General features: G+C 36.1%; 1 protein-coding gene across 3 annotated transcripts in view; it reads left to right on the forward strand.

Moving 5' to 3' along the window:
• RNGTT (RNA guanylyltransferase and 5'-phosphatase) overlaps positions 1 to 18,117 on the forward strand; it is a gene marked incomplete at both ends in the record, with an annotated part of 240,335 nt that overhangs the window by 127,742 nt on the left and 94,476 nt on the right. For all 3 annotated transcript variants that reach the window (XM_084228320.1, XM_084228321.1, XM_084228322.1), the window contains one exon: positions 16,936 to 17,036. In XM_084228320.1, the coding sequence (XP_084084446.1) occupies positions 16,936 to 17,036 (101 nt within the window). The remainder of the gene's footprint in view (positions 1 to 16,935; positions 17,037 to 18,117) is intronic.

Here is an 18,117-nt window from a genome sequence, read left to right on the forward strand (position 1 = left end):
ACATGACGAATTAAAGTGGTTTTCCTCTGTAGCAGGGATGATGTTACCATGGTGAGAGCTTCTGTTGCCATGACATTTGCTTGCATATTTTGATAGGTCTTCAGTTGAAGAAGGGCTCTGTTTCCTGGCAGACAGGAGAAGTATCATTCTGTCTTTTTCAAAATGTGTTATCTTTTATTGAAAAATATAATACTTTCCAAAGAATTGTAATAGTGAAGTGCCCAGAAAGAAAGAAAATAGACATTGTTTAGGCTTAATTTGTTCCCTTGATCAACTTTTGGAACACAGCAGTATTCTCCCTTTGCTTTGTGTAAAGAAGAAAAAGGAGAACGTTGTTTTTCTAAATAAATAAAATATTCACTTTTCCATTGAATTTTGTTGACAAACAGCTTAAGATGAATAATTTATAATCACTTTCATCTGGATGTAGATATATGATGTTACTGTATATCTAACTAGGACTCTGCTAATGATGATATATTGGTAGCAGAGAAAACAGAAATAAATACAAATAAGGACTTCACAAAAATCAAAGAATTATTAAATTCCAACGGGGTAAATATCAGTGACTTTAAGAATAGTTCATTTTTTTTTTTTTTTTTTTTTTTGGTGGGACCCTCGCCGGTGGCTGGGGATTGAACTGGCGCTGCAGAGGCTGTGGGCAGCCTTGCAAACCAGTGCTCAACCGCTGCGCCACCAGGGGAGGCCCCAAGAATAGTTCATTTTTATTGTTAATTTGTGCTTACTGTTGAATGGCAGAATTTGCTTGAGATGGTAGTTTAAGGGTAGATTTTAATGGTAGATTGCAATGTTATGTTAATTTTGATTTTTAACTAAATACAAAAATTTTAGCATGTATTACAAAATACGTTGAAGAGAGTCTTCATATTTATAATTCTTCCCCCACTCAGTTATGTTGTTAGTTTTTAACTTATCTTTTCAAAATTTGTTTTGGATATAATGTATTAATATTTTTTTATCCACTCCCCACTTTTCAAAAAGGTAGCATATTATTTTGCATAATACTTTGCTCTTAAAAATTTGCACAAATATATTTTTTAATGTATATTTTGTTAATGCTGTAATTTTAGCATGGGGACATACTGGAATTAGCTAAACATTAGGGCTTATTACTGACTCCTGTAATCCCTTATGCTTACAGCAATTCAGAAGACAGTATTTAAAAACATATTTTGTCAAATTAGAATAAGGAGATTAAGTCTCCTTTTGATGTCAAAGTTCAGTCATAACTTTTAGTTTCTAATGGTAGACTAAATGTAAAAACTACAAGCTGAAATTTTTTTTTAGTTACATTTTCTTTATTATTATTATTTTCTTAAATAAATTTTATTTTTATATTCCCCATACAATTGCAACCCCTTTATTTTGACCCCAATCCCTCCCCTCCCCACCCCCCATAGAGTGTCTCATGTTCATAGTTTGTTGATTTTGATTTTCACTTTCTTACAGTTATTCATTTTTCTGGTCCCTTATTTAAGTTTTCTAGATTCCTGCTATGAGTGAGACCATACGGTGTTTTTCTTTTTCTTTCTGGCCTATTTCGCTGAGCATGATCCCTTCCAGTGCCATGTATGTTGCTGCAAATTGCATGTGTTTATCTTTTTTGAATGCTGAGTAATATTCCATGGTGTATATGTACCACATCTTCTTGATCCAGCCATCTATTTTTGGGCATTTGGGTTGTTTCCAAAGCTTAGCTATTGTAAACAGTGCTGCTATAGACATAGGGGTGCAGGTGCTCTTTGGAATTGATGTTTCTGTGTCCTTTGGGTAAATACCTAGGAGTGGAATTGCTGGATCATATGGAAGCTCTATGTTTAGTAGGTCAAGAAATCTCCACACAGCTCTCCATAGTGGTTGGACCAGTTTGCACTCCCACCAACAGTGCAGGAGAGTTCCTTTTTCTCCACACCCTTGCCAACATTTGTTGTTGCTAGTTTTTTTAATATGTACCATTCTCACTGGTGTAAGATGGTATCTCATGGTAGTTTTGATTTGCATTTCCCTGATTACAAGTGATGTTGAACATTTTTTCATATGCCTGTTGGCCATTTGCATTTCCTCTTCAGAGAAGTTTCTTTTTAGCTCTTCTGCCCATTTTCTGACAGGATTATTTTCTTTGTTGTTGAGTCTCAAGCTCTTTGTAGATTATTGTGATCAGTCCTTTATCATTAGTGTTGTGTGCAAAAATGTTCTCCCAGTCGGTGGGGTTTCTCTTTGTTTTTGTTATTGTCTCTTTTGCTGTGCAAAAGCTCTTTAATTTGATGTAGTCCCAGCTGTTGATCTTTGCCTTCACTATCACTGCTTTGGGTGATGTGTCTGTAAAGATGTCTTTGATGTGCATATCACGTAGTGTTTCGCCTATATTTCCTTCTATGTATTTTATGGTTTCAGGTGTTATGTCTAGTTCTTTAATCCATTTTGAGTTGGTTTTTGTGCATGGTGTGAGGTAGTAGTCAAGCTTCATTTTTTTGCATGTAGCGACCCAGTTTTCCTAGCACCATTTATTGAACAAACTTTCTTTGCTCCAGTGCATAGTCTTTGCTCCTTTGTCAAAGATTAGTTGACCATAAATCTGTGGGTTTATTTCTGGATTTTCTATTTGATTCCATTGATCTGTATGTCTGTTCTTGTTCCAATACCATGCAGTTTTGATGATTATGGCTTTGTAGTATAGTTTGAAGTCTGGGAGTGTGATGCCTCCATTCCCTTCTTTTTTTTTTTTTTTTCAGGAGAGCTTTGGCTATTTGGGGTTTTTGGTGATTCCATATGAATTTCATCAATAATTGTTCTATTTCTTTGAAGAATGACATTGAAATTTTGATTGGAATAGCATTGAATCTGTATATTGCTTTTGGAAGGATGGCCATTTAAATAATGTTTATTCTTCCAATCCATGAGCAGGGGATGTCTCTCCATTTCTTTGTGTCTTCTTCTATTTCTTTTAACAGTGTTTTATAGCTTTCTTTGTATAGGCCCTTTACCTCTTTTGTTAGATTTGTTCCCAAATATTTGATTTCTTTTGTTTCGATAATAAAAGGGATGGTTTTTTTGATTTCTTCTTCTTCAGATTTACTGTTTGTGTATAGGAAGGCTACTGACTTTTGCGTGTTGATTTTGTATCCTGCCACTTTACTGAACTGATTGATGAGTTGAATTAGTTTTTCTGTGGAGTTTTTGGGGTTCTCTATGTATATTATCATATCATCTGCAAATAGTGATAGCTTGACTTCTTTTCCTATTTGGATTCCTTGGATGTCTTTCTCTTGTCTTATTGCTCTGGCTAGGACTTCCAGTATTATATTGAAAAGCAGTGGTGAGAGTAGACATCCTTGTCTTGTTCCAGATCTTAATGGAATTGCTTTCAGCTTTTCACCATTGAGAATGATACTGGCTATTGGCTTGTCATGTATGGCCTTTATGATGTTGAGATATGTTCCTTGTATCCCAAGAATTTCAAGGGCTTTCATCATGATTGGGTGTTGCACTTTGTCAAATGCTTTCTCAGCATCTATTGATATTATCATATGGTCTTTATATTTCTTTTTGTTGATGTGTTGGATAACGTTGATTGATTTTCGGATGTTGAACCATCCTTGTGTCCCTGTCATGAATCCTACTTGGTTGTGGTGAATTATCTTATGGATACATTGTTGGATTCTGATAGCTAAAATTTTATTGAGGATTTTTGCATCAGTGTTCGTTCATTAGGGAGATTGGCCTGTAGTTTTCCTTTTTTGTGTTGTCCTTGTTTGGTTTTGGTATTAGTGTAATGTTGGCTTCATAGAACATGTTTGGTACTGTCTATTCCTTCTCAATTTTTTGGAAGAGTTTGTGAAGGATAGGCACTAATTCTTCTCTGAATGTTTGGTAGAATTCATTTGTAAATCCATCAGGTCCTGGGCTTTTGTTTTTGGGGAGGTTTTTGATTACCATTTCAATTTCGCTGCTTGTAATTGGTCTGTTTAGGTGTTCTATTTCTTCTTTATCTAGCTTTGGGTGATTGTAGAGTTGTAGGAATTTGTCCATCTCCTCTAGATTGTTGAACTTTTTCCCATATAACTGTTCATAGTAGTTACTGATTATTCTTTTGATTTCTGTTGTGTCTGTTGTGATTTCTCCTCTTTCATTTATGATCCTGTTTATTTGTGCTTTCTCCCTTTTTTCCTTTGTGAGCCTGGCTAGGGGTTTGTCTATTTTATTGATTTTTTCCGAAGAATCTGCTCTTGGTTTCATTGATCTTTTGGATTGTTTTTTTAGTTTCAGTTTCATTTATTTCTGCTGTGGTTTTTATTATTTCTTTTCTTCTACTGGTTTTTGGGGTTTTTTTGTTGTTCTTTTTCTAGATATTTGAGCTTCGAGAGTAGGTTGTTTCTTTGAGTTCTTTCTTGTTTCTTTATGTGAGCCTCTATTGCTATATATTTTCCTCTTATTACTGCTTTTGCTGCATCCCATACATTTAGGAAATTGGTGTCTTCATTGTCATTCATTTCAGAGAGTTTTTTAATTTCTTCTTTGATCTCCTCATTAGTCCAGTGGTCTTCCAGTAGTGTGGTTTTCAATCTCCATGAGGTAGGAGAGTTCCTTGCCTTCTTTTTATGGTTTATTTCTAGTTTGATGCCTTCATGGTCAGAAAAGATGGTTGGTATGATTTCAATCTTGGTGTATCTGTTGATGTTTGTCTTGTGTCCCAGTATGTGATCGATCCTGGAGAATGATCCATGTGTGCTTGAGAAAAATGTGTACTCGGTTTTTTTTGGGTTTAGTGTTCTATAGATGTCTGTTAAGCCCAAGCGCTCTAGTTCCTTATTTAGAGCTTTAGTGTCTTTACTTGTTTTTTGTCTCGTTGATCTATCCATTGTTGATAGTGGTGTGTTGAAGTCTCCCACTACGTATGCGTTTTCTCTGATGTCTGTTTTCAAAGATGACAATAGTTGTCTGATATATTTCGGTGCTCCTTCGTTTGGCGAATATATGTTAATGAGTGTTATTTCTTCTTGAAGTATTGTCCCCTTGATCATAATGTAGTGATCGTTGGGGTCTCTTTTTATCTTCTTGAGTTTGAAATCTGTTTTATCTGATAAAAGTATAGCTGTTCCTGCTTTCTTTTTTGGTCCATTTTCTTGTAGGATTGTTTTCCATCCTTTAACTTTGAGTCTATTTTTATCTTTTGTAGCTAAATGTGTTTCCTGGAGACAGCAAAAGGTTGGGTTTTGTTTCTTAATCCAGTCTGCGACTCTGTCTTTTTATTGAAGAGTTTAGTCCATTTACATTTAGAGTTAGTATTGATATGTTAGCATCTGTATTTGCCATTGTGTTCGTCTTTCCTTTGATTTTATTTATTATTCTTTTAATAACTTTTTTTTTTTTTTGGCCTTTTTTTGTTGTTTTTTGTCCCTCTGAGGTTCTGGTTTTAGGACTCCTTGTAGTATTTTTTGGAGTGGGGGTTTAGTCGTAATGAAATTCCAGAGTTTCTGTTTGTCTGGGAAGGTCCTTATTCTTTCTTCATAGAGGAAGGAGAGCTTTGCGGGATAGAGTATTCTTGGTTGGCATGTGTTTTCTTGGAGTCTGTTGACTATATCCCTCCACTCTCTCCTTGCCTGTAGTGTTTCTTCGGAGAAGTCAGATGTCAGCCCGATTGGTTTGCCTATGAATGTTTTCTGTTTCTTCCCTCTTGTCAGCTTCATTATTTTTTCCTTGTCCTGGATTCTTGGGAGCTTTACTATGATGTGTCTTGCTGTATTTTTCCTTTCTTCATGAAAGTTTGGTGTTCTTCTTGCTTCTTGTGTATCAATTTTCAGCTCCTTCTTCCAGTTTGAGAAGCTCTCTTCAATTATCTCCTTGAATATTTTCTCTGTTCCTACCTCTCTCTCCTCTCCTCCTGGTATTCCTATAACTCTTATATTTCTTTTCCTCATGGAGTCAGATAGTTCCTGAAGTCTTTCTTTGGTCTTTTTCCTTCTTACTTCTCTTTCCTTTTCTGTTTTGGTTCTTTTTATTTCTGTGTCTTCAAGAGTACTTATTCGTTCTTCCATTTCATCTATTCTGCTTTCATTGCTTTTCCCAGAGTTCTTTAGTGCCTCCATTAATTCTTTGATCTCCTGCATTTCTTTTACTTCCCTCTTTAGGGACTCAATTTCATTCTTCTGATTGTTGATTATTTTTCCCTTATCATTGTTTTCCTTTATGACTTTGTCAGTTTTTTAATCATGGCAATTTTAAATTCTCTTTCTGGAAGGCTCAGAAGTTCTTCCAAGTTACTGTCGTTGCAATCTGGGGGGTGGTTTTATTTTTGTGGTGTGCTTTTTTCCTGAGGAGTTGCTAGGTTGCGTGTGGTTCTTCTACTCCCTACTGTCTGTTTTCTAATTTGCCCTATGCATTGGGACACTGTGTTGCTGGGACTGACCGGCAACTTGGGTGAACTTCTCCACTCTCCTCTGGCTCCTCCGGGAGCCATCTGTCGATATCAAGCAGTTTTTACTGAAGAAAGGTCCCTGTTCTAAAATGCTGATATGGGGACCCACTCCCCTGCGGCGGTGGGTTCCTGCTCCCCCTCTGGGCTGGGACTGCAGGCCAGAAGGGGCCTGGCATGGGCGAACTTCCCAGCTCACCTCTGGCTCCTCTGGGAGCCTTCTACTGGTTTCAGGCAGTCTTTACTGAAGAAATGTCCCTGTTCTAAAATGGCGATGTGGGACGCACTCCCTGCACACCCAGTTTGCCCCTGCGGTGGGTTCCCGCTCCCTCTCTGGGCTCGGACTGCAGGCCAGAACGGGCCTGGCGTGGGCGAACTTCCCAGCTCACCTCTGGCTCCTCCGGGAGCCTTCTGCTTGTTTCAGGCAGTCTTTACTGAAGAGATGTCCCTGTTCTAAAATGGCGATGCGGGATGCACTCCCTGCGCGCCCAGTCTCAGTCACACTCTTCTGCCCACCTGGTCTTCCCTGGCCGTGGGTGCCCGCTCCCCCTCTGGGCTCGGACTGCTGGTCAGAAGGGGCCTGGCGTGGGCGAACTTCCTTGCTCACCACTGGCTCCTCAGGGAGCCTTCTGCTGGTTTCAAGCAGTCTTTAATGAAGAAAGGTCCCTGTTCTATGGGGTGTTGGTGATTTTTTTTTTCTGGTCGCTAGGTGGCGCCAGAGATCTCTCCTAGTGTCCTTGGGGAGCTGTTTTTTTCACCCCGTGGGACAGGGGAACAGAGTGGGAGTGGTGGGGAAAGCCTCAACGGCTTTGGGGTGCTGTGTCTGCCTTGTGCCCCACCATCGTGGGGAACCCATGCCCCGAATTTCGTGCCCCAGGACTCAGTTCCAAAGCCCTCAGGTCCAGGATGTGGGCTGTAGCCCAGTTCAGTGTCTGCAGAAAGGGTGCCTTTTGCACCCCGCTCCCGTGTCCGGGTGCCTGGTTCCTGATTACTCAGTGAGGGACATTCACCTCAGTGAGGGCCCCTGCGTGTCTCCCCTCAAGCCTAGGTCGCTGGCGTGGGGACCTGGGCAGCCGCCATCCGCGTATCCTTTTCACGCGCGACGCTTTTCCGCACAAGCTTACCAGCTGGCCTGGGTCTGTGTGTAGGTCTCCGGGAGTCTTTGTTTTTCTCTAATGGTGCCTGGAGCAGTTCGCTCACCTTCCTGGCGAATCCTGCAGGGTTCTCCACAGCTCCAGTTCACGGGTTGTGGTGGCTGAAATAGTTCCTTTCCACTCACAGTCCTGCTTGATGCATAGTTTGTTCTTGTTGGTTGTTTCAGTTTTTATTTTTTGTTTTGTTTTGTTTTTTTCCTCCTTTCTGTTGGTCGGAGAGTGCTGACTTTGTGAGTGGGGGAGGGTAGCAGGGTCCTGAGCTTTCCTCCCTTCTAGTCCTCTTTTATGGCAACTTTCTTCTTCGGGTAGTTTGCCGGAGTTGTCCATTTATCTTCCGTGTCCCAGTTCTCACTGGGACCTGCCGCTTTTCCTCCCTATTTTTTTTAATGGGAGATCTTACTGGCAGCATTTCCTTGCCACCATGTTGATCCGCCCCTTCCTGAAATTTTTTATAATGAATGTGTTTTTATAAAAACTTTCCTTTTGATTCATTTTTTTCCTCTTTTTCTGTATTACTCCATTTCATTCTTTGATTATCAAATTAGGTATTGCTTCCTTGGGGAAGCCTTGTCTTACTACACTCCCCTGTGTCATATACTCCTCCTATTCTTTTGTTGGCCCCCAAAGTATTTGACTATCATACTGTGATTGTTAGTTATTTTAAGAATTCCTATTTAACTAGATTAAAAGTACCATGAAAGCAGAGACCATATTTGTCTCATTCACAGTGATATTTATAGTCTCTCTATCATTGTAGTTTCTCAGGTGATGGATAATAAGAACTATTTTATATGTATGCTCAATGTCTTAGTTTCTTGAATTTGCTGTATTTTCTTCTTCCTTCTATTTACACTTCGTTTTGCCTATATAACTCCATGCTTAAATTTCTCTTCCTCTGGAATGCTTCTCTTGATCTTTTTCATTATAATTCCCACTACATATCGTTACAGTCTCTGAACTTCATAAAATTACTCACAATCCATTGTAATGTCTTATTTGTCCAAAATTCCCACTATTGTCATCTCTTTTGCCTCCAGCACCGAGGGGAATGCCATCCTAATAGTTGATCAATAGATAACTGGTTGGAAAACAAGAATGAATACATACTTTAGATTTGGACCATTTTACTTCCCAGATAAGGGTGACAATATCTGGAGACATTTGTGATTGTCATGACTGAGAGGGAGGTAGGGTGCTTGTTGGCACAGGTATTAGTGGATAGAAGGTAGTGATGCAGCTAAACTTTCTACAATGCATATGTCATCTTGTTGTCCCCCCGGCCCCCGCCCCCCCCAGAAAGACTTCTCTGGGTTAGACATAGAAATTTGGAAATAAATTTTGTTGTGGGTATGTTTGGAGCCTTAGTGAGATATTAGTTATATATATGTAATATATATAATTCATATATATGTGTAGAACAGATAGTTGAAGAATTTTTTTTTGTTCAAAACTGATTCTAATGTTGAAATTCACCCCCAATTTTTATTTTATGAATGTAGTTTTAAAAAAATCTCCTTAAATGTTCAGTGTTATTATTTGTCTCTTGCTTTTCAGGAAGCAGAATAAGTCCATGTAGTAATATCTGCTGATTTTTTTCCCACTTCCTGTATACCATGCCCTTGTATAATATATTTATCTATCAATATATATGTTTTTATTTGCTTTTTCTTGCTTTCTGTTTGTCATCTGTCTTTTAGTGTGTATATTTTCATATCAAGTGATATGGAACAAAATTATATAATTTTTGTTACGAAGTTTTTGTTATCTTCTTTGTGTCCTGAGATAACTGGGCTTGCCTATGAGTTGTTTTAAAATCAGATTTATTAATGATCCACAGAGAGATTGAATAATTCTGCTAAGCTTAAATTTTGACAGGAAAGCATAATTACCCCGACTTTTTAAACTAAATTATCTGCCCTCCAGTTTTGAAAACTGTCTTACCAATTCTTCCTACCAGTATAAAGGGCTTAGAAAATTATTTTAGTGATACTATGAAGTACAAATTAACAAAAAGGAGGTTAAAGTAGTTAATGTATAAAGTAATTAGACTGTTGGTATTACTTTAGAATTTGATCACCTATCACTAGATCACTTTTATTTAGATTATATCTACCAGAGAAGAAGCGAAACTCAGAGTTGGCTAGCTTTAAAAGTAAATGGAGTTTTATACTACATGACAGTGGTCTTAAGTGGAAGTCTTGAATTGTGAAATAGATTAGCTCATTTCTTCATTTGTAAACATTGGTGTTTATTTTATGTCATGTACTTTGCTAAGGTTTGGAAATAATGAAAATGGATAAAGGCAGGATTTCTGCCTTCAAAGAGGTTCCATTCTTTTTTTTGAAGATTTATTTGTTTATTTATTTATACAAGCACTGGGTACGGTCAGAAGCGTGGGAGGGTGAGAGAATTCACCAGAGCCAGAGCGGGGAGCAGAGCAGGCAGAAGGACCGAAGTACACTGCTGAAGGGAGCAGCGGGCGGCAGGAGAGGTCTGCGCACCATGCGGGACCCTCCTCTGGTGGCCGGGGAGCATCTGGGGATCGAACCAGCGCTGCAGAGGCTGCGGGCAGCTTCGCAACCCAGCGCTCAACTGCTGCGCCACCAGGGAGTCCCGAGGTTCCATTCTTTAAGGAAACTAGACATAGCAGATTACATAATGGTGTGTAAGGTGATGAGGTACTGATGGAGTAGCGGAGGCACTCTGGTGGAGTCAGAGAGTGGGACAGGTTGAATGTTGGCGATTAAGTGTTTGTTTAATAGGGCAGGATACTTGATTCAGTAGGCTTCTACTGGTGCCTGAGTGGTAGAGATGAGCTAAATTATTTAGGTGCTGAAGAAGTTTATTAGGTTGTTTGAATTCTCTCTTCCTGCTTACCTGGTCACTTGCCAGTTGCCTTCTCCTACTTGCCACTCTACACAAAGCAATACTGAGAGTAATTAAGAAACACCTTGCAGTTGGTTACCTTTAGAGCAATTTTATAATTTCATCTCATGTAATCATCTAACCCGGCCTTTTCAACTTTTTATCATATGCTTTTGGACAAATGGTGAGTTTTATTTTGTTAATGGTAGATAACTGGCTGCTTTCATTTAACAGTTTTTATCCTACTTTATTGGTTAAATTTCAAAATCTCTTCTAGCTCTTGGATCCGCCCATGTGCAGAAATTAAAACTGAAATTTCAGGTCTACCTGATGGCTTAGGGGTTAAGACTCAGTGCTATCACTCTACCACAACTGCAGCCTGAGTTAGCTCCCTGGCCAGGGAGCTAACCCACATATGGCACAGCAGACCTCTCCTGTCTTGCCTGCTGCTCCCCTCAGCAGTGTATTTCAGTAGACCTGCCTGCTCTCCCCATTCTGTCTCTGGTGAATCCTCATACCCACACCCAGTTCTATGCATAAATAAATAAATCTTAAAAAAATAACAGCTCTGAAATGTTAGAAGTCTTTGTGTGCTTATAATTATTTCAAAATTTTTTCATTTGAAATGTAAGCCATTGATTATTTTATATTAAAATTGTGAGTAAAAATAGTAATCTGAATGTATTTTTGAGTAACTTTCCCAACCTTGATAAACTAAGAAACCTGCATCAATTCTATAATTTTACCTCAACTCACAACATCAGTTTCCATAAGAGCAATAAAATTTTTATAAGCAAATAAGAAATGTCAGCAAATCTTTGCAAACTGGGACTCTTCCATTTTATTCCCCTACTTCTTACTTCTTTTCACGATACCTCTCCCTGCTATCTCTACCAAGTTTGACATTTCAAAAATGGAATGCCAAGTGATTGCCTTGACATATTTTTATTGTGAAACAGCTTCTTCCTGCACTTCAACAGGAACAATTTAGAGTGGTGAACATACTCCCCCTCAACTCAGGTATGGTCTTGGTCCTATTGTTTAGAATTCTTATAACTGAGTTGTTCTTCAGAATTTAATTTATGCATTTTTCTTCTCAGGAAACCTTCCTTTCCTCCTGCTTCCCTCACTACCCCTTTGATTTTGATGTTTCTTTATTGTACTTCCTTACCTTAGCAACTTTGGTTTTGTTCTTTGTGGGCCCTTGTTCTGTGCATATAAATTTTTAGTACTTCTCTATTTCCTCTTGTGGATTAACAGTCTCATTGAGCTCACTGTCTTGGTAATCATTTACGTTTTCCAGCTAATATTGTACTGGCTCATCCTAGGAACTTAGTGTTGAGTGAATGACATTTCCTTTATACAGAGTATTTATGTCTTGTTTGCATAATAGATGCACCTATCACTTATTTGTTTCTTAGTGAAATGTGGACAAAGGATTTTATCAAGTCACTAAAATGTTCCTATCTAACAATTAGGATTTATTTAAAATTATGATTTATTTAAACGTAATGCTGAAACAACAAAAATTAAACTAATACTATAGTAAGGCCAAGGATTGTTCTTAATATCCTTGTAAAGAAGTCATTATGTTTCAGTGTTGGAATTGGATTATGTATTAAAATAATGTAGATACCCACATGTTACTAATGGAAATTGAAGCATAGCATAGGATTACAAAAGATTTTAGGTATCTTTGTTTTAGTTATCCTGTTTTGGCAAGCAGAATGCTATTATTGAGTTTTTACAAATGAGATGCATGAAGCCCATATTGGACTTCTTAAAATCATGAAGTTTGTAATTAGTACAGGCAAAGAGGAACTAAATATTATGACCTCTTTGGTGTTATTCTTACTGGCTACTTTACATCAGAGTTTCTTAACTGTGGCACAATTGACATTTTGTGCTGCATGGTAATTTTGTGGGCCCCTGTTCTGTGCATATAAATGTTTAGCACCATCCCTGGCCTCTTACCCACTAGATGGCAGTAGCACTCCCTCCCCTCCCCAGTGCCACAACCAAAAATGCAGGCATTACCAAATATCAACCCCCCTCCACCCCCACCAAGAAAGGCTGCTTTACAGATGGATCACTTGTGCTACCATTTAGTTTTCTCTCTAGTTTTAGAGACTTCTCTTTGGCACATGACTGATTTCTACCTCAAAGTAAGGTTCAAATCTCATTTGGTAAACATTTTCCTGATCATGTTACTTTGTTGTTGTTGCCTGATATTGGCATCATTTTGTGTTTTTTTGTTTGTTTGTTTTTTCCCCAGGCAACAATGGATATCTTCATTTGTATTGGTAATTGATTTCAAACAATCTGTTCCCAAGTTATTGACAAATCAGATTTACTTCTATAGTACTCAGTATTGTATGTATCAGTTAATTATTGCTTTGATAATTATTTTAATCTTGATACATGCTAGTGAATTTAATGAAATTAAAATGTATTACTTCCTAATTGTGCATTGGAACATGTAGCTTAAAAGGATGTTTTTGTGTTCTTGTTTATAGTTCAGCAGATCCTGTATTTTAAGTTTAGTAACTCCTAAGTTTTATTTAAAAGACTTAATTCTCTGTATTCTGTAGTATCTTTGCACTTACTATTTTAGTGATCATGAAAAAAGGGATATTTTAGTGATTGATATATACAATCTTTTTTCAGTATTGCTGATTTAAATAATTATATAATTAAAATATTCTATTTTAAACCTAAGTATAACTGAGACTAACATTTTTTAGTAAGTTTTAAAATTCTGTACTTTTATTTGTCAAATATTCAATGAACATTTTATTAGGTATTTAGTTAGGCGTATTGTTAGACATGGTTTTTGCAGAAGTAAAATTTACATTTGAATAGGTATTTAAATACATTTTACTCACAGAAATCTATGTCATTGTTGAATTTATATCAGTCATTGAGAGCTACAGTATTTTAAAAATATAGTTTTCTAAATGTTTAATCATGCATTTTATTTTTATAAAGATAATTTGAAATGGCCAATACTAACAAATTCCAATATTTTAAATTGCTATAAATATTTGGTATTCAGTGAGATGAGGAATGACTTGTTTCTGACATTATTGCTGTATAAAAACCAGCAATTCTGTCTTTAGACAAGATTAAGTCTTGATTTTCAGAGAAGAATGTAAGGAATATTTAATATTTATTATAAAATATGCATTGAAATCCTTTTTTGATATTTATCATTAGGGACCTATTATGAGGTGTTCTAAAACTGTACCAATCACTAAGTTTTCCTAAATTTACTAACTTAGATTGACTTTGGTTTCTAGCTAGCCTCCTAGTCACTTATATAAATAAATAGGGAACAGAAGTAAACGATGATTTGTGGAGTGTGACATTACCCTGGCAGAGGTTGTGAATGGTATCAAGGAGGGATGCTGACATTTTTTGTCCCCTTACTCTTTTTACCCTTCACTACCATAGTGAGCTACTGTTATAAAAGGTCTATGACATTCCTGTCAAATATGCTTTATTAGAAAAATGTAAATTTTATCACATTCTTTTCATTATTTTGTTGACAACTAGAAAACTTTTGCTGTTTCAGCATTTATTAAAAAAATACTCAAAACAAGTCTAAAGAGATTTGTGATCATTTTGAAGGATACATATTGTTTATTTTTTAATTATTGTTTTTCATTTTTTAAATTTTCTTACATTGTTCATTTTTGTACAGTATTTGATTTCTCCCCTCAGGTGTAGACCCTATACCATAGCGCTCATGAACCCTCACCATAGTTCCTTGTGCTCTTCCCTGCCCTGTTTTGACCCCTCTCACTCTCCTGCCTTATGACTCAGATCTGTACTTTGCCTGTCAGTTTTGTCTTTTTTTTTTGGACCCTTTGTTTGGTTTCCTTATATTCCACCTATGAGTGAAACCATCTGATATTTTTCTTTTTCCTTCTGACTTATTTCACTTAGCATAATCTCTTCCAGCTCCATCCAGGTTGTGGCACATGGCAGGAGGTTATCTTTTTGGTTGCTGAGTAGTATTCACTTAGTATTCTAATGAATACTAAATGGGGCATTTAGGTTGGTCCATATCTTAGCTATTGTAAATAGTGCTGCTGTAAACAGAGTGCAGGTTTCTTTTTGTTCTTTTTTTTTTTTTTTTTAAAGATTTATTTATTTATTTATACAAGCACTGGGTACAGTCAGAAGCGCAGGAGGGCGAGAGAATTCACCAGAGCCTGAGCGGGGAACAAAACAGGCAGACCGACAAAATACACTGCTAAGGGAAGCAGCAGGTGCGGCAGAATAGGTCTGCGTGCCATGTGGGCCCCTCTCTGGTGGCCAGGGATCGAACTGGCACTGCAGAGGCTGTGGGCAACTTTGCAGCCCAGCGCTCAACTACTGCGTCACCAGGGGAAGCCTGCAGGTTTCCTTTTGAATGAGTGTTTTTGTGTACTTTGTGTAGTTTTCGAGGAGATGAGTCACTAGGATCCATTTCTAGTATTTTTTTAAGTTTATTTGTTTACATATATTTTACATTGTTGTGGGTGGGAATGTCCAGCCACTATGGAAAGGTGTGTGGAAGATCTTCAAAATACTATTTTTTGAAAATAGCTTTCCATTGTGGCTGGACATTACCACCAACAGTGTAAGTGGGTTCCTTTCTCTCTACATCCTTGCCAGCATGTGTTGTTGCCAGTTTTCTTTAACATGGGCCATTCTCACCAGTGTGAGTTGGTATCCCATTGTGGTTTTGATTTGCATTTCCATGATTATAAGTGATGTTGAACATTTTTTCATACACCTGTTGGCTGTTTGCATACTGAAGGATATATATTGTTTAAATGAATATCTCAGGGCAAATACATGGATGCAAACTTCAATTGAAATATGTTTGATTTTGTTTTCATTCATATTTAAACCCAAGGCTTGAAAGAAAACAGTGTATACTGTGTTCTTAAACTTGCTCTAAGTACAGTGTCTTTCCTATCAATGGTTTGTCTTTCTTAACAAAACTTAAGTTATACTAAATTTGCCATTATATGGGCTTCTGTTTGAAATAAGTAATCCTGTTTGGGCAGTTTTTCTCAGATCTATAAAAATCTTAGAATTCTGTTTGACTTGTATTTTAAACAAAATAATGAGAACACATATCATTTTTCCTTTCTGAATATTCTTTGCTGAATTCATATACTTGCCTCTTTTCAGTAGATTCTGTGTTTTTCAAGTTATTTTTTTCTCATATTTATTTCATCCTGCAAGTCTTCATGAGTGATTATTATTTATTTTTCAAGGCTTATAGTTTTAATTTTGTTGAGTTATAGAAATTGTTTATATATTTTGTATATTAAATTTTATCAGCTACATGATTAACAAATATTGTCTCTTGTAATACCTTGTGATATACACAGTTTCAGCTTACCTATTTTTTCTTTTATAGCCTGTGCTTTTGGAATCATACTTAAGAATCTATTGCCAAATTCAAGACCATAAAAATTTACCTCTGTTTTCTTCTAAGAGTTTTATAGTTTTAGCTGTTATATTTTAGTTGGGTGTACCTGTTATACATTGCTACTGGGAATGGGAAAATGTTACAAACACATCGGAAAACAGTTTGATAGCTTCTTACAAGGTCAAGCAGCATTTACCATGTGACCCAGCCATTCAATCCTAGGTATTTACCAAGAGTTAGGAAAACATATGTCTACAGAGCAGCATCATTCATGGTAGCCAAAACCTGACAACTTTCCATATATTCACCTATTTCTAAATGTATAAACAATTTATGGTGTATACATAAATGGAATCTTAGTAATAAAAAGAATTAAACTACTAATACATACAACAGCATAGATAACTAACCAAAACTTGGTTAAGATTATCTTATGAATTCTAGAAAAGATATAACTACAGGGATAGAAAGACCATTGTTGGCAGAGAGTATGTAGGAGGGAATTGATTACAAGTATCAGGAGAAAATTTTGATGGGTTATTGTGTTGCTGTATATCAAGATTTTGGTGATGGTTACATGATTGAATCTATTTGTCAAGATTCAGTGGTCAAAAAATTAATTCAATTTATATATTTATAATTGTATAAATATATGGTATAAATCATGGTATAAATCATTGTAAATTATCCAATAGTAAAGCTGAAAAAAATAAAATTATCAAAATTCTTTAAATCATTGTAATATTGGTTTTATTCCTCTTCTGGACTTCCACATATTGGAATGACACATATGCTTTGGCAGAAAAAGGAGAAATGCCATTAATATGAGGATAGATATCTAGCCTCATTCATGGGCTGAAGATAAACAAGTTACATTCAGGAAAGAAGTAGTAAATTACTTAATAAAACATAAGTGGTATTATGTTCCAAAATGTTTAATTTTGTGGACATATTTCCCTAAATCATATACAGTTGTGTAAACCATTGTTACCTCAATTTAAAAACATTGAATTTTTTAGCTTCTTATTAACCATGATTTTCATTCACTTTAGAAATATAAACCTGGTCGATGTGATGATATTTTAAAATGGAAGCCTCCCAGTCTGAATTCTGTAGATTTTCGCCTCAAGATAACAAGAATGGGAGGAGAAGGGTAAGTAAGCATCTTCCCTCACCTGCACCATTTTTTCATGAAATAATACTGCTTGTATAATATGGTAAGATTTTAAGTGTTGAATTTCATTAAGATTTTTCATTATGTTAAATGTTTATGTTTTTGCTTTTTTGAATTTATCCTCTTACGAATTTATTGATTGCTACTTTAGAATAAACATGAGATTTAACATGAATATTCATTGTTTTTCTAAAGTCTTGTTTCATTTTACCTTGATCTGCAGTTCTTTATGGCATTTTATCTAAGTAAATACATTACAAGAAAATTAGAAATGTTTAATCAAGGATTATAAATAAGATAACTGTGGCAGAGAGATTAAAGTTTATCAATTCATGACATGAAATTCTTTTTACTTGACAGAGGTTAACCACAGATTTGCTTTCTTTTACCTAGTAGAACAAAGGATAGTGATCAGTTATATGAATCCAGACTCTGAGATTAAAATAGTCTTTTAAGAGACTGCATTTTCAAATAAAGATATAGTGTAGTGTGGTGAATCCTAAGTAAAAAGAGTTTAGTAAGTCAGGTAGATGTCACTTTTCAAGAACTGAGGTATTTAATATTTTGTACCTTTAAATAAGAGATTGTGACTTAATAGCAAAATACAGTTTAGTGAGAACAATTATTGGGTACCCAAAATAGTATTGCTAATTAATCCATGGATAGGTAAACTTTTGACTACTCATAGATTTTAATAGAGTAAATATATCCCATAAAATAATATCAAAGAATTAGAAAAGAGAAGTAATACTGGCAACAGAAAATTTATACATGAGCTGTTTTGTCAGGAAGACTAATCTTGAGTTTACAACTCTGTCAATAGCTATACAATAATAGTATTTCTCTAATGTTTGAAGTATTGATATTAATACTAAGTAATATTTCACTAATTATAATAATATATAATTAAATATACTTATATGTTGTGAATAACATTATTAATCAGTATTTTGAGAAATTGCCCCAAACTCATAATATGTGTATATAGGCTTATATATACATGTACACACACATTCATATATATTTACAAAATCGATAAGTAGTGGTAAAGATTATTTTT

The sequence above is a fragment of the Talpa europaea genome (assembly GCF_964194135.1).
Source record: "Talpa europaea genome assembly, chromosome: 2".
Taxonomy (NCBI): domain Eukaryota; kingdom Metazoa; phylum Chordata; class Mammalia; order Eulipotyphla; family Talpidae; genus Talpa; species Talpa europaea.